The following is a 12717-nucleotide window of genomic DNA, read 5'->3' as shown; positions in this document are numbered from 1 at the left end:
TAAAAAGTATGGCTTCCCCAGCCTGGGTTCCCCCACAAGGACTGAGCCCCAGGCCTGTCCTTGTTTCTCAAACCTGAGTGAAAAACCTAGAGGAATGAATCTGGCCAGGCTAGTGGGGTCTCGGAGCTTATCTGGGGTGCCCTGCCAGCTGGGCCTAAATTAACCACCTTAACCCAGGCCCAAGTAAGAGAAAACAAAACGGTGGCCCTTGAGTGGATCGGTGGAGGATGCTGCAAACCCCAGCAAACTGGGCTATCTCTTGAAGGCCTGGCCAGCAGATGTCTATCTGAGGCAGGCGTGACTCCGTTTGGACCATTTTCTGTAGCAGGACTGGCCTTTTCAGACACTGCCCCATCCTATATCAGCCAGGTGGCCAACCAGAACAGGCTCCAACATCAGCAGTCATGAGTCTTCTTGCAAGTTACTCCCAAGTGATGCTCGGTCCCTTGCCTTGGAGGTCACCTGCTGTCCTCTGGGGGCTACACACATAGGGCCTTGTGGCCAGCCTTTATTTTCCACCAGCCATGACTTAGGTCATGGGACATAGACTGTGTTGCCCCAAGGATTGGAGGGTCTGGAGCTTCCCAGTGTCCTTGAGACCTCTGCTGAGGGCGGGCAAGTTGGGGGTGGTTCAGGGGAAGAAGAGGGACTTCCACCAAACATGCAGGCCATTAGGTGGGACCCATAATCTATTACCATCAACAATAAGGCAGAAAAATAGAAGTCAGAGAAGCTGAGGTGTCCTGCATAGGAAAGCCCAAGAAAAGGACAATGGGGAGGCCCGTGGAGGTGCAGTGGACCCTTACTCCACATGGAATTCAGGATTCAGTTGGATCACTGGGTATCAGGTACCCCAGGGGAAGCCTGGATCTCTTCCACACAACCTCTCATTCCTTACAGGCTGACATTTAGCCAATAGTTTGGAAATGGGGGACCCCAGAATTCCTGGATCAAAATGTGTGCCCTATTGTGAGGCATCCGCAGGGTGGAAGATGGTGTCTAGAGATTCGGCCTCTAGACATGATACGGTGGCCAGGGGCTCTCCATGGCTGAACTCTGATGGCTAAGAGGAGACAGAGCAAAACATGAACCTCTTGCTCCTGGTCGCATGAGGACTCCGCGTCACTCTATAACTCTGCAACAAGAGGCTTTCTCCAGATGCAAGTCCACCAACCCACAGTGGACCAGAACTCTGAGCCCAAACACCCTGCTTCTCCTAGTCACCCAACCTCAGATAGTTTCCTAGAGTGTTGGGAAATGGACCAGCCACTCAGACACACTATGAGAGCAGTCCAAACAGCCAAGACCCTACACCGGGACCGCTCGGGAACTCGTTACCCTGTGCATTCTTGAGCCTCACCCCATACCACCGAGTCCGAAACTCTGGCTGGTGTCTCCTGTGAACAGAGAACCTCAGTTGAGCCCAAATGGCCTCTGCTATCTGCTCCGCTTCCCCATCATCTTGGGGACCCTCCAAATACAGCTGAAGAAACAGACCTAGGGCAGGTAAAGTCCCTCCAAGCCGCATCAGCAACTGCTCTGACTGTTTCCCCTCTGGGCCACCTGAGTCTGTGACTACTGTGCGTACTCCCTTGGCATCCCTATAGGTGCAGCATTTCTGGGGCCTCATTCAATGGAAGGGATGTGCAATGGCTAATCTGTACCATGCAGAGTGTGGGCAGGTGACATAGGGTCTTCAAAAGGAAAGGCTGGCCAGCAAGACTCCTTCTAAAGTCAGAGGGTGTAGTAGGTGGGATCTCTAGGAAATGTCTTGCCTCCAACTGGCTTGCTTGACCTGGAGGGACACCAGGAGGCCTATTGTGTGGCTCTCTTCTCTTCTAAGGGGACACAGCCACCCTTGGAAGCCTACGAACAGGACAGCCAAATTCAGACCTATGATACGGTGAGCATAGCGCTCAAGCAGGGTATGAACCATGTGGTGAGTTCTGCCGTCACTATCCAAGGGCTGCCCATAGAGAGGACAGTGGGCTCTGTGGGACACCCACTCTGTCTACCACTGTTATCACAGACAGGCTGCAGGCACCTGGCCAAGTGATCCCACGCCACCACACATTTGTAAATTAGAAACATGCACTTCCCTAGTCCTTGTGGAGGCAGATGCACTTCCTGCCCGGCCGCCAGAGGGCAGCTCATGAACACACCAGGTTCTACAGAGCATCAGCTCCTACCGTCTGTGGTAGTGCAGAAGAACAGAGGACAAGATCGGACTGAAATGGACTCCCTTGTGTCAGCTATGACGGATGAAGGCTAAAGCCAGGAAGCCATGAAGGGAGGCTTCTTATCACAACTGCCTGCAGTGACTGTCACAAGACAGTCAAAACCGCGAGCTTGCCCAGGTGCTGGCTCATGGATAGCTGCCCAGCGTGTCTGGCCAACCTACTACTGACGTCTCTCGGGATTGATCATTGTGACTAAAGATCACTGTTTCGAAACACCTGATGTAGTCCAAAAAAAGAAAAACCTCTACAAAAGAGTCTTCCTCTTGCTCATGTTCCCTAAATAAGCCTGTGGGTTACTAGGACACCCGTGTTCCCGTGCAAACTTGTAAATAAATGTCGTCACTCTTGGGTGAAGCTCTCTGCCTGCTGCTGACGGTGATCAAAGTGTGTTTGAACGACGCCCTGACTCTGAGGCCTTGAAGGTATCCCAGTCACAGAGAGCAAACACTGCGGGCATCAGTGCAAGGGGATTTCCTGAGGATCTGAACATAAAACTCCAGGCCTGCGACTGCAACCCAAAATCCAAATGCCCTGAGGAGTATGTTTCCAGTGGGGGAGGTCCAGGTCCTCCAAGGAAGCCCCTTCACAGGCTCACTGCTGTCACAAGTTCCCAGTCTACAAACAGGACAGTTCCTTCCACCATGGGGGCTTGATGGCATGACTGATGGCAAATTGAACAGGGGAACTGTTCCAAAGCTGACCTTGGAGATCCTGTATGAAAGGTCTGAACATGGTGCAACACACAGCCAAGCACAAATTCTACCCGTAGCTCCAGATCTGATGGCCCAGGATGGACAGTGGCCACACGCGGCTGGACCCTCTCCCAGAACTAAAATGGCAGCATCACAACCAGGCTACCATGAAAAACATCCTAGGGAGGCTGGACCAGCCACCTTCTGAACTCCAAACCCACCCTGCAGGTTAAGGGTGCCTCTCCACCTTCTCCGAATGGGTCCTGATCATACTGGCTTACTTTCCTCACTCTTCAAGGTCACATGTGGCTCCTTCAAGGGCCCCATCCTTAGGGGGACAGACAGGGAAAGGGGAGATCCGGGATGAACAGGTGAGGAGGGTGCCTACAGGTGGAAGTGCTGCTGAGCTTGAAGCCTGCCAGGATGCAGGCTGAGGAGCTGGGATGGCAGGCAGGCCAGATAGGAGGCATGCAGCTGCAGAGACCCTCTTCCTGATACATGAACCCAGAAGAGAGTGTGACTCTCTTCAAGATCTATCAGGCAAGGGCTGGGGCCAGAGCCCAGCAGAGGCAACCTGAGCTGGTAATGACTTCTGTACCTGATAGACAACCTTCATTCTGACTCGCTGGCCCACATGGCCAGGCCTAGTCTGGAGAGTCACTGTCCTTGGAAGAGGACCCTGGCCAGACCTACCTTTTGGGAAATCCTGGTCAGTTGCCTGACTCTCCCCTTTTGTATGCATGGAACCCCTTTCCACTCCCAGCCTGGTTTAATCTCTTCTTCCTGGTGCTGTCTCTCCATTGTGCCCATCCCCTATCCCTCATCAAGGAGGTTCAGGAGCTGAATCCCAATGCAAAGTTCTTTGCTACCCCCTTACCCCAACCCCGGGGCCTCAAGGCAAGGACAGCTTGCTCAATCACCAACTGCAGCAGGGATGGGGTGAATAAGTATCCAATAGGCTTTGGGTCTCTGGACCCACAGTTCCTAATGTCAAGCTAAAGACAGTTCACAGGACTGGAGGGACGTCTGAAAGAGTGAATGCTATGGGCTCACAAATACGTCAGGGGAGACAGATAGGAAAATAAGTTTCCATGAGACCCCGCATCTGGCCCTCTCCAGGAGGTTAGAGAACTCTCGGAGCATTGGGAAAATGAGTTCTGAAGCTGGGCAGATGAAGAGAGCCAAGATCCAATTGTATCTCTACTTCCTGGGGACGCTTCAAAAGGACCTGTTGCCCCTTATACCCATCTAGGGGAACCCCGTGACTCAGGACAGGTGAGGTATGAAGGAGCACAGGATGGGCAGAGGTCAGATTGAGTGTCTTTTAAGATGAGGATTAAGCGATAAACACTCAGGCTAACATTCTACAACTCTCTGGAGTCCCTGTGTGTCCCCCACTGTGTCTTGGTGTGGTTTCCTCAGCGGTTAAGATACAAACCACAAATTTGTTTAGGGGCTCTGCATTCTTACACCAAATGCCACTGTCAGTGGCAACGATGGGAGACTCATGTTGGGCCTGAACTGAGAGCTTCGCATGAATCAGCTAATTCACGACAGCACAACCCACAGCTCTCATTATTCCCCATCCGCAGGGCAGAAGTAACATCCAGAAAGTTCTGGCACTTGTCCCTCTTTAGTTAGCAAGTGACTTAATCAGGCTGCCTCAGGCTCAGCTGTGTGGTCCCAGGATCACATGGGTTAAGACTCTTCCCCTTCATGATCCTGATGGCATTACTGGCCATCAAGATGGATTCCTGTCCTGTAGAACTGGATTTGGGAGGAAGCTTTAGTTCCAACCTAAGGACTTCCTTTCCTTCCTTCCTTCCCTAACTCCCTCCCTCCTTCCCTCCCTCCCTCCCTCCCTCCCTTCCTTCCTTTTCTGCTCTTCCTTCGTTTATTCTTCCTTTCTGCCCTTCGTTTCTTCCTTCCTACTCTTCCTTCTTTTCTTCCTTCCTTGTTTTCTTCCTCCCTTCCTTCTCTCTCAATAGGCCAAGCCCAGGCCTGTTACCAACACATTTATTTTTAGAATGGGAGGGTCAGCTCCAAGGTCAAACCCAGGTGCATAATCAGAGCTTGTGAGAAAGAAGTACCAAAGGGAAGGAAACCAGCTTCCTCCTTTGCACAGAGCCAGTGTCTCTTTGCTCATTCAGAAGTCCCCAGGAGGCACTAGATGTTCGTAGCTAGAGCTATCTAGTCCATCAAAAAGACCTCTCAAACACACAGAGGCTGCCAGCAGACAGAAGCCCAATTCTATTCCATCCCTGCATAGATCACTTGCCTCCACAACCCACATGCCACCTCCTCCTGGAGCCCACCCAGCTGATCTTGGTAGGGAGAAATGCTCAGGCTTGAAAGGGCTATGTCCCCTGATTGAGTGTGGCCACCACTTCAATTGTCTCTTGATGAGGTTTCTGCCTCATTTAGCCCCAGGTCTCCAGGGAGTGTCCACTCAGCTCTTGGCCCACAGTTACTGACCTGAGTCAGTAACTCAGGTGTCCCACATCCATGGCCCAGGGAATATGCTTCAGAGAACCACAGCTCCATAACCCCATAGATCCTCCTTCTGGGGCCCCCACTCCCAGGTACCCAGGCAAGACGGCCAATGAATGCCGTCCACACTGATCATTACAGCCGTGACCCGACAAGGACACAGCCCACTCCGTCCTAGAACTCTATGTAGGGAGTGCGGCTTAAAGGTTTAAGCAGCATTCGTGACTTTAAGAAAGCTGACCCATGAGACAGACAACCACCAGGAAGCTCTGGCCACCGTCCTGCAAGTGCCCAGAAGGTGACACCTTGGCCTTCCCATTCAGAACAGCCCCAAGTTCTCCCTGTACCCGATATGGACGCAGGACTTGGAGGTTGCCCTTTCCCGGTGATCACAGTCCCAGCATAGGCCAGTGTGTTCCGGGACTTCCTCGGACCAGGTAAAAGGAGGCCACAGCAATCCCCCCTACTCAGCACTAGTAAGCGAGTCTGAAATGGGCATAAGCCACGTTCAAAGGCCTGCGAGTCTTCTTGTGGAGTTCCAGAAAGTGAGGCCGAGGCCGAGGCCATGGCTGGGGTAGTGAGGCTAGAGTGAGGTCCTTCTTCCTGACTTGGCCTAAAAAGGGCTCCTGGGCAGCTGTGGCGCACATGGGAGCTCGGAGTCTCCTGGCAGTGGGTCCTGTCTGCCCCTTCCCCATGCTCCTGGCTCTGCCTGCTATGGCCCCTTGCAGGAACTGGCTGGCCCTTGTGAGCTGGTGCAGCCCAGCAGCCGGGTTGTCCAGCCTGCATGCGGGAGATAACCTGCACCCACTGTGGCCAGGCTAGAGGTCAGCAGAAAAGGCAAGGCTGGGGTGGGAGGAGCAGGAGGCCGGCCAGTGTCTACAGAGGCAGAAAACTACAAAAGCAGCCAAAATCAGGAATGAAGGCTAGAGGAGGCGGGAGTTACTCAGCCAGGAAGGTGGGGCTGGGGAGGAAAATTAAAATAAAACCAGAACGCTATCCCGAGGAAATGAAATTAAAAGGAGGGAGAAAACAGGAAGGAAAGGTGAGCAAGTTATGAGTTGAAAAAGCTAAAAAAAAAAAAAAAAAAAAAAAAAAAATTAAAATCTTAGGGTTGTGTAGGTGACCAGGAAAGGAGGAGGGAGGGAAAAAGGCTGAAATCAAACCAAGGGACAGAAATGGTACCTAGGTATGTCCGAATCAAGAAACTGCCTGTAAAACACAAACAACCACACGTTAGTGAAGGGCTGTGGGTGGGCAGTGGAACAGCAGGGGACAGCAGCAAGCGGCAGCGGGGGCAGCCGCCTGTGGCTGGCTAACCCGTTCAGGGCCGGGCGGGGGGGGGGGGGGGGGCTGCAAAGCAGGGACCGTGGAGCAGGAAGAGGCCCAGATGTGGCAAAGCGCATGGTAGCCTGAGGCCCTGGGCAGAGCTAGCCAGGCCCAAGCCTCAGCCTCTGTGGAGTGGCTGATCTCTGAGCAGCCTGGCTCTCAAAGGCTCCTAGGATGTCAGCCATATCCAGGGAACAGGAAGCTGGCCCCATTGGGCTCTGGGGAAGAGGCCATGGGCTAAGGAGCGTGTCTGAGACTTTTCTGGGGTAGGGAGGGCTGGGGTTGCACCAGCGGGGACAGCGAGGGCAAGAGCCAAGCGAGGGGCCACATCTGTCTTCCCTCCTCCTGGCACCCAGGGCCTCCAGCCTAGGTGTGGGGTTGGACAGGGAACAGGACAGAAGCTAGTCAGTCCAGGGCAAGGCCTGAGCCTGTTTAACCAACGTCCTGTCAGCTGAGGAACAATGAGTCTTGGCCTCATAGTTGCCCCCTACCTAGCCAGGGTCAAGGATAGCTGGGCTGGTGGGGGATGGATGACAAGAAGACACCAGCAATAAGGTCTTCAGCACAAGGAGATAACTAGAAGGGAAGTCAGGAAGGCTCCCACCTACCCACTGACCTCCTGGTCCTACCCCTCCCCTTGGCTCCCAGAATGTCCTGCAGTAGGTGATCAGGGGTCAAGGGGGTTAAGCCACTCCCAGACCCCAAAGCACCTCTTAGCACTCAGTGGCAGACAAGCCCTCCCAGCCCTCACCCTTGCCTGTGGCCCTGAACTCCCATGCCCAGGCACAGTGGCCGACACTAGGGGGCAGCACCCATATTAGGCCTCAGCAGGGTGCATTTGCAGAGCTGGAGGAGATGAAAGACCAGAGGAAGTTCTAGGTCCCCCTCACACAGTAGTCTGGCTCCCCTCCTATCTCTCGACGTGAACTCCAGCCTAGCTCTCATAGTACCACCTTCCTAAGAGAACACCTCCAGAAGTGCAGGGTGAGGACTAGAGCCACATGGGCACACCACGTCTCCATCCTCTCCTGTTGGCTGTACCCAACAGGAAGCTGCCTCTGGTGCTTTGGGGGAGCACCTCTTCTGGCCCCTCCCTATGTGTCTGTGCAGAAGAGGAGCTCTGGATGCAGAAGTCGGAAGAACAGAGGCCACTCCTGGGACTCTGGGTCCATGCAACCCCTCATAGGGATGTGACCCTCCTGTGCTTCTCCAAGGGTGTTGCACCCTTAAAAAATGTTTTACAACAAATAGCCTCAGCTACAGCTCCTGGGTCAGCTTTTGATTCCTTGACCCTGGGTCAGGTTGAGTCACTGAGGAAGACCCGTGTTGAGGCTCAGCCCCTGCCAAACACCTAAAAATCCTTGGGAGACTGTGTCCTGGGCAATTTTGTCCAGCTGGGCATCCGCCCTGGCATGATGACTCTTGCAGGATGACTCTGGCCCTTGGCAGCCTTTGTGCGACTCTGTCATACCCAAGCACCCTGGCAAACCCTTCAGGGCTGCCAAGAACATCTCAGGGGGCCCTTTCCCCTCTACTGTTTAAATGAAGATGGGGGTTGAGACTCTCTGGAGTTTGGAAAGTGGAAAGAAGCATGTGTTAAGTGGTAACCAGCAGCCACACCTCTGTTCGAGCTGCCAACTCTGGACTGCCTTCTTGATCCCCACTCATCCTCCCTGCCAGAGTCTTCAGACCTGCTCCTACCAGTGTGGTTCTCAGAAACATGGCCTGCATGTTAGTCTCCCACCCCCTGCAACCAATCATCTACCCACAAACCCCCAGGCACAGGACAAGCTCACACTGACACTCCTCAGGAGACAGGATGACGTGAATGTGTAAACCAGAGATGGGGGACATGCAATTGAGGGAGCAGAGAGACTCGGAGGCCACAGGCCACCACTCACTGCTCTGTCCCTTTAGGTGTCAGAAAGAGGGAATGTGGGCCTGGCGCTGGCCATGGCATGAGTGCCTTGGTGAGTAGAGGCCATGATAGGCTGGTGTGGTTGACCTGTGTGCGAGCCGGTCAGCGGGGGTTGTGATCCTCCCACCCTCCTTGTGACTCACCGGTCATCCTGGGCTGGGTGGACATATCCCGATGAGAGGATGTTGAGGGACAGGATGTTGGGGTCGATCAGAGATTCGTCAGTTTCTGGAGTGTTTCGGATGCGACCTGCGGGAAGGGCAGTGGCCGGGTGTCATGCCTGGCAAGGCTAGTGGCCCAGGTATGCTGAGACTGCTAGACAGAAGCCAGGTTAATGAGTGGATTCCATACATGACTGTTAGCACTAGGGAGGCTGTTGGGGACCTGATGGTTCCTGTGACATGGCCAATGCCTCCTTCCTCTGTCTCCCCTCCAGCAGAGGGGCTGCGTTCTGTTTTTCAGCTCTACACTTTCTGGTGGATCTCAGCTGCCTAGCTTAGCAAGCTCAGGCCTTTCTACTTGTGGGACAAGGAGACCTAAACCAGATGAGGGGTGAGTGTACCCCATTTTATGCTTAAAGATAATAACAAAGGGAGAAGCCACAGCGTCCGTGCATACTCTCTTTAGGCACTAACCACTTTTCCAGGCCTAGAAGATGCCTGCTTTTGGTGTCCATCTGTCTGTCTGCAAGAGAGACACTTCATCTCCTAACTCCTCAGCCTGAAAGCAAATATCTTCTCATGTAAAGGAGCCCACGTCTGGCTCATAGGTTCTCTGCCCTGGCAAGAGAGTGACCAGCTTGCCTCTCCTCCACTGCACATTCTGGGCCATTCTGCCTAGCTCCCTGCAGTTCTGCAGCATAAGGATTCTGGGAGGGGACAATCTAGGGTCCTTTCTTGATGCCAAACTCTCCAGTACTTGGGATACCCATGGCAAGTAGGAGTTTAGGGCAAGGAGAGCCTGCCCAGAGCAGATACTCAATGCTAGGGAATTGACCTCCACAGAGCTCTCTGCCTGAGGAAAGACTTGGGCAGGATACAAGAGAGAGATGGGGACTGGGTTAGGGTCATCTCTATCCCTCAAAGGGCCACCTATATGGAGTTCATGGCCACCAAAGTCCTCCATCTTGATGGCCTTTCTCCACAGTGTCCACTTCACAGGGCCTAAAAGGCCCATGCTAGGGATGCTAGGCTTGGGGATTAGCAATAACCTAAACTGGACCAAATTTTCACGGTAGTATCTCCCTCACTTCCTTTAAGTCCCCACTGCCACCCCAAATCGGCAGCTTTTGGTGTCTGCATTTTTAGAGGAAGAGAGGTGAGATTTAAGGCGGTCTGGGTTGTCCATCTGAGGGGGAGGACATAGTGGCATGGGACACCACCAGATGACAGCATAGGCAGAACTTGCCCCACTCCAGCGATAGCTGGGTTCAGAAGCCAGGTGGTAGGTCTGACCTTGGCCTTGGAATGGATTCAGCTTGGACTCTCCCCATAGGATACTTTGATCTCAGGTTTCATGCTTTTTCTGATCCCTGACACACACTTGTAAAGCCCAAATGTCCATCCTCATACCCAGACCAACTCTCCACAGCCCTGTGTGTGGGGACCCAGGATGACAGGTCAGTTTAAGGACACCGGTCCTGAGATCCTGCCTACCCAGGACTGGGAGCTGCTTCCAGATATACCTCGGCCCCAGGGTAGAGGAGCTACATACTGAGATAGGTATCTACCCATGTCCCCCAATGAGAGTCTAGGGAACAGCTTGGTAAAGGGGAATTCAAAAGACAACGTCATAGAGAAAGACAGTGTTCTTGCCCTCCCTAGCAAGGTGTGCTAGAGCTCTGGCCCCAAAGCACAGCAGTGGCATTGGCCAAGCAGAAGTCATCACGGGGTGAGTGTGGCAGCCCTACCATCAAAATACACGGAGCCCGCCCTATAATGCCGAGGACTAGAATAGTCTTCCACAAGCTAACACTCAGGATCACAGCCACCTCCCAAGACCAGACAAAGCAGAGAAGGACCCTGAAGTGTCCCAGATAGTCCCAGACAGCATGCTTGTTGCTGGCACCCTGACTTCCAGAACTGTGACACTTGGTAGTTTCCTAGTGTTTTAAGTTTAACTGTGGTTTCAACAACCCTGGAAGGGCAACACAGATTTGGTAGAAACTTGGGACTATAGCAGATCCAGGGCTCTCCCTTTTGGGCAATCGGCTGAATCACAAAAAGACTTCATGACCTAGCCAGACCCCCACACAAGACAGAACTGTGGTTAGATCCCAGGGTTTTGTCTGCTCCTGAGGTAACCCCGGTCTGCAGCACTCACCCACAACCAGCTCTCGCACTTCCTTCCAGCGGATGTGGCTTCCTGTCTCATGCAGCAGCGTCACGGTTATCCGTCTCTGGATGCCCTGTAACATGCCAGGAGAGGGAACAGTCAGGTGGCAGTGGGGATACAAGGAATTTCAGGGCAGGGCAAGCTCTGGGGAAGGCAGGGAAGGCTTCCCACCTGGTGGAGAAGGAAGGTCCCCATGCAGGGCATGCCGCCACGGTGGTCTACCACAGCAGGGATGTAACTGGAAAAGATGGTGGTGGTGAGATACAAAGCCCCTCCTCCAGCCCACCCACAGCATGAGACCTGGTCCCAGAGTCGGCAGGGCTGAAAACCCCTTCAGGAGAGCAGGTCTATAACAGCTCCCGTATTTTCTCATATTTTCCCATGTACCTTAAAAGTCAGAAATCTATATATCCAATGACCTGGGCACAGCTGTATCAGGACTTCTGTGCTCCATGCCTCAAGACTGGGACACTCAAGGAGAACCTGGTTCCAGGCCTCCCGACACCAGCTCAGGGTTCCCTGGCCCTCTTTTCCCATGTTAGCCACTGTGGATTCTCAGCTGCATTCAGAACACCATTCCTGGTGCCCTTCTCCTCTTTATTTACGGACTCTTAGGCTCTAAGCTGGCACCCAACATGGGCACTCCGGGTAGCCACTCACTCGCCATTGGCTTCCAGTTCGCAGATCTCGAAGTAGACCAGCAGGTCATACTTGCAGTGGCAGGGACCTGGGGAAGGCCGTGTCATCGTGCTGAGCTTAGTGGCGGGCACTAGGAAGACAAGAAAGCAATGTCGTGTGATGGGGCACTCAAAGGGGAGAGCAGCAAAGGCTGCACGGGCAACGATTGCCCAGACAAAGGTACCCAACTGGTCTACCCATGGCCAGGTCACCCCCAGCTCTGCATGGTCAGGCATGAGAAACCTGGTACTGGTCTCAGATGTGTGGACACTTACGCTCTCTACACCCAAGTAGGAGCATGTGGCCTTACACACGTGGGTGTGAGGGTGGTGGTTAGAGACTCCACGTACCGCTAGGGCAGCAGAGACACTTGCTCAGAGTTCCTCCCAATGTATAGGACTCCTCTGCCTGGACTGTTACCTGATCTACACTTGGACACAGCAAAATGTATCAATCCAAGTATGTCTTGCCAAGCACCCACAACTTGCCTGGGATGCCCTAAACTCAGCCCTGCTGGCTCTCCAACATGTCTACCCCCTGACCGCTTCTACCCACCCCACCCCATCCCTGTATTCCTGGGCCCAACCATGTCTGTCCACAGCCCCTGCGCTGGGCCCTTCCTCCACTGAGCCCCTGCTGAGTGTTCATTATGCCACCTGTCACTGGGTCTAAATGTCTCCCTTGCGGACAGGCTGGTGAGCACAAAGCCGAAAACTATCTACTCCTCAGGCCAGAAGACATCTGCTGTATCAGCTGCAGCCTGAAAGACCATTACACCCACAGCGGGGTTCAACCACACTTTCACCCATAGTGAGGGCCCTCACTGCCCGGGCCCCTGGACTCAGGAGAACCTCACCTACCTGGCTTGGATAGTGGCATGACCCGGGGGAAGTGGCGACGTGAGGGCCTCAGGGGGCTGTGGAGGAAAAGTCAGAGTGAGCAGACCTAGGCTGGTGGCTAAGTCCTGGGGCAGGGCAGCCTGATCAGAAGCCCATTCATGTGTCCCTTAGTTTCCTGTCCCATCAGACCCAGGAAGAAC

The 12717-nt window shown here is 53.7% G+C and overlaps 1 protein-coding gene across 17 annotated transcripts in view; it reads right to left on the bottom strand.

Annotated features, from left to right (window-relative positions):
• The window catches only part of LOC121447572 (kinesin-like protein KIF1A), a 90159-nt gene that overhangs the window by 12215 nt on the left and 65227 nt on the right, over positions 1-12717 (bottom strand). For 10 of the 17 annotated variants that reach the window (XM_041650892.1, XM_041650894.1, XM_041650893.1 and 7 more), the window contains 6 exons: positions 12539-12594; positions 11661-11769; positions 11172-11238; positions 10989-11073; positions 8810-8915; positions 6605-6631 (listed from right to left, as the gene is read on the bottom strand). In XM_041650892.1, the coding sequence (XP_041506826.1) occupies positions 6605-6631; positions 8810-8915; positions 10989-11073; positions 11172-11238; positions 11661-11769; positions 12539-12594 (450 nt within the window). The remainder of the gene's footprint in view (positions 1-6604; positions 6632-8809; positions 8916-10988; positions 11074-11171; positions 11239-11660; positions 11770-12538; positions 12595-12717) is intronic. The other 7 variants (XM_041650895.1, XM_041650897.1, XM_041650904.1 and 4 more) reach the window with 1 other exon arrangement.

This window comes from Microtus oregoni, unplaced genomic scaffold, assembly GCF_018167655.1.
Source record: "Microtus oregoni isolate MIOR12 unplaced genomic scaffold, Mior012 000004F_ref0000308, whole genome shotgun sequence".
NCBI lineage: Eukaryota > Metazoa > Chordata > Mammalia > Rodentia > Cricetidae > Microtus > Microtus oregoni.
The sequence above is the reverse complement of the archived record's forward strand: the minus strand, read 5'-3'. Positions and strand labels throughout refer to the sequence as shown.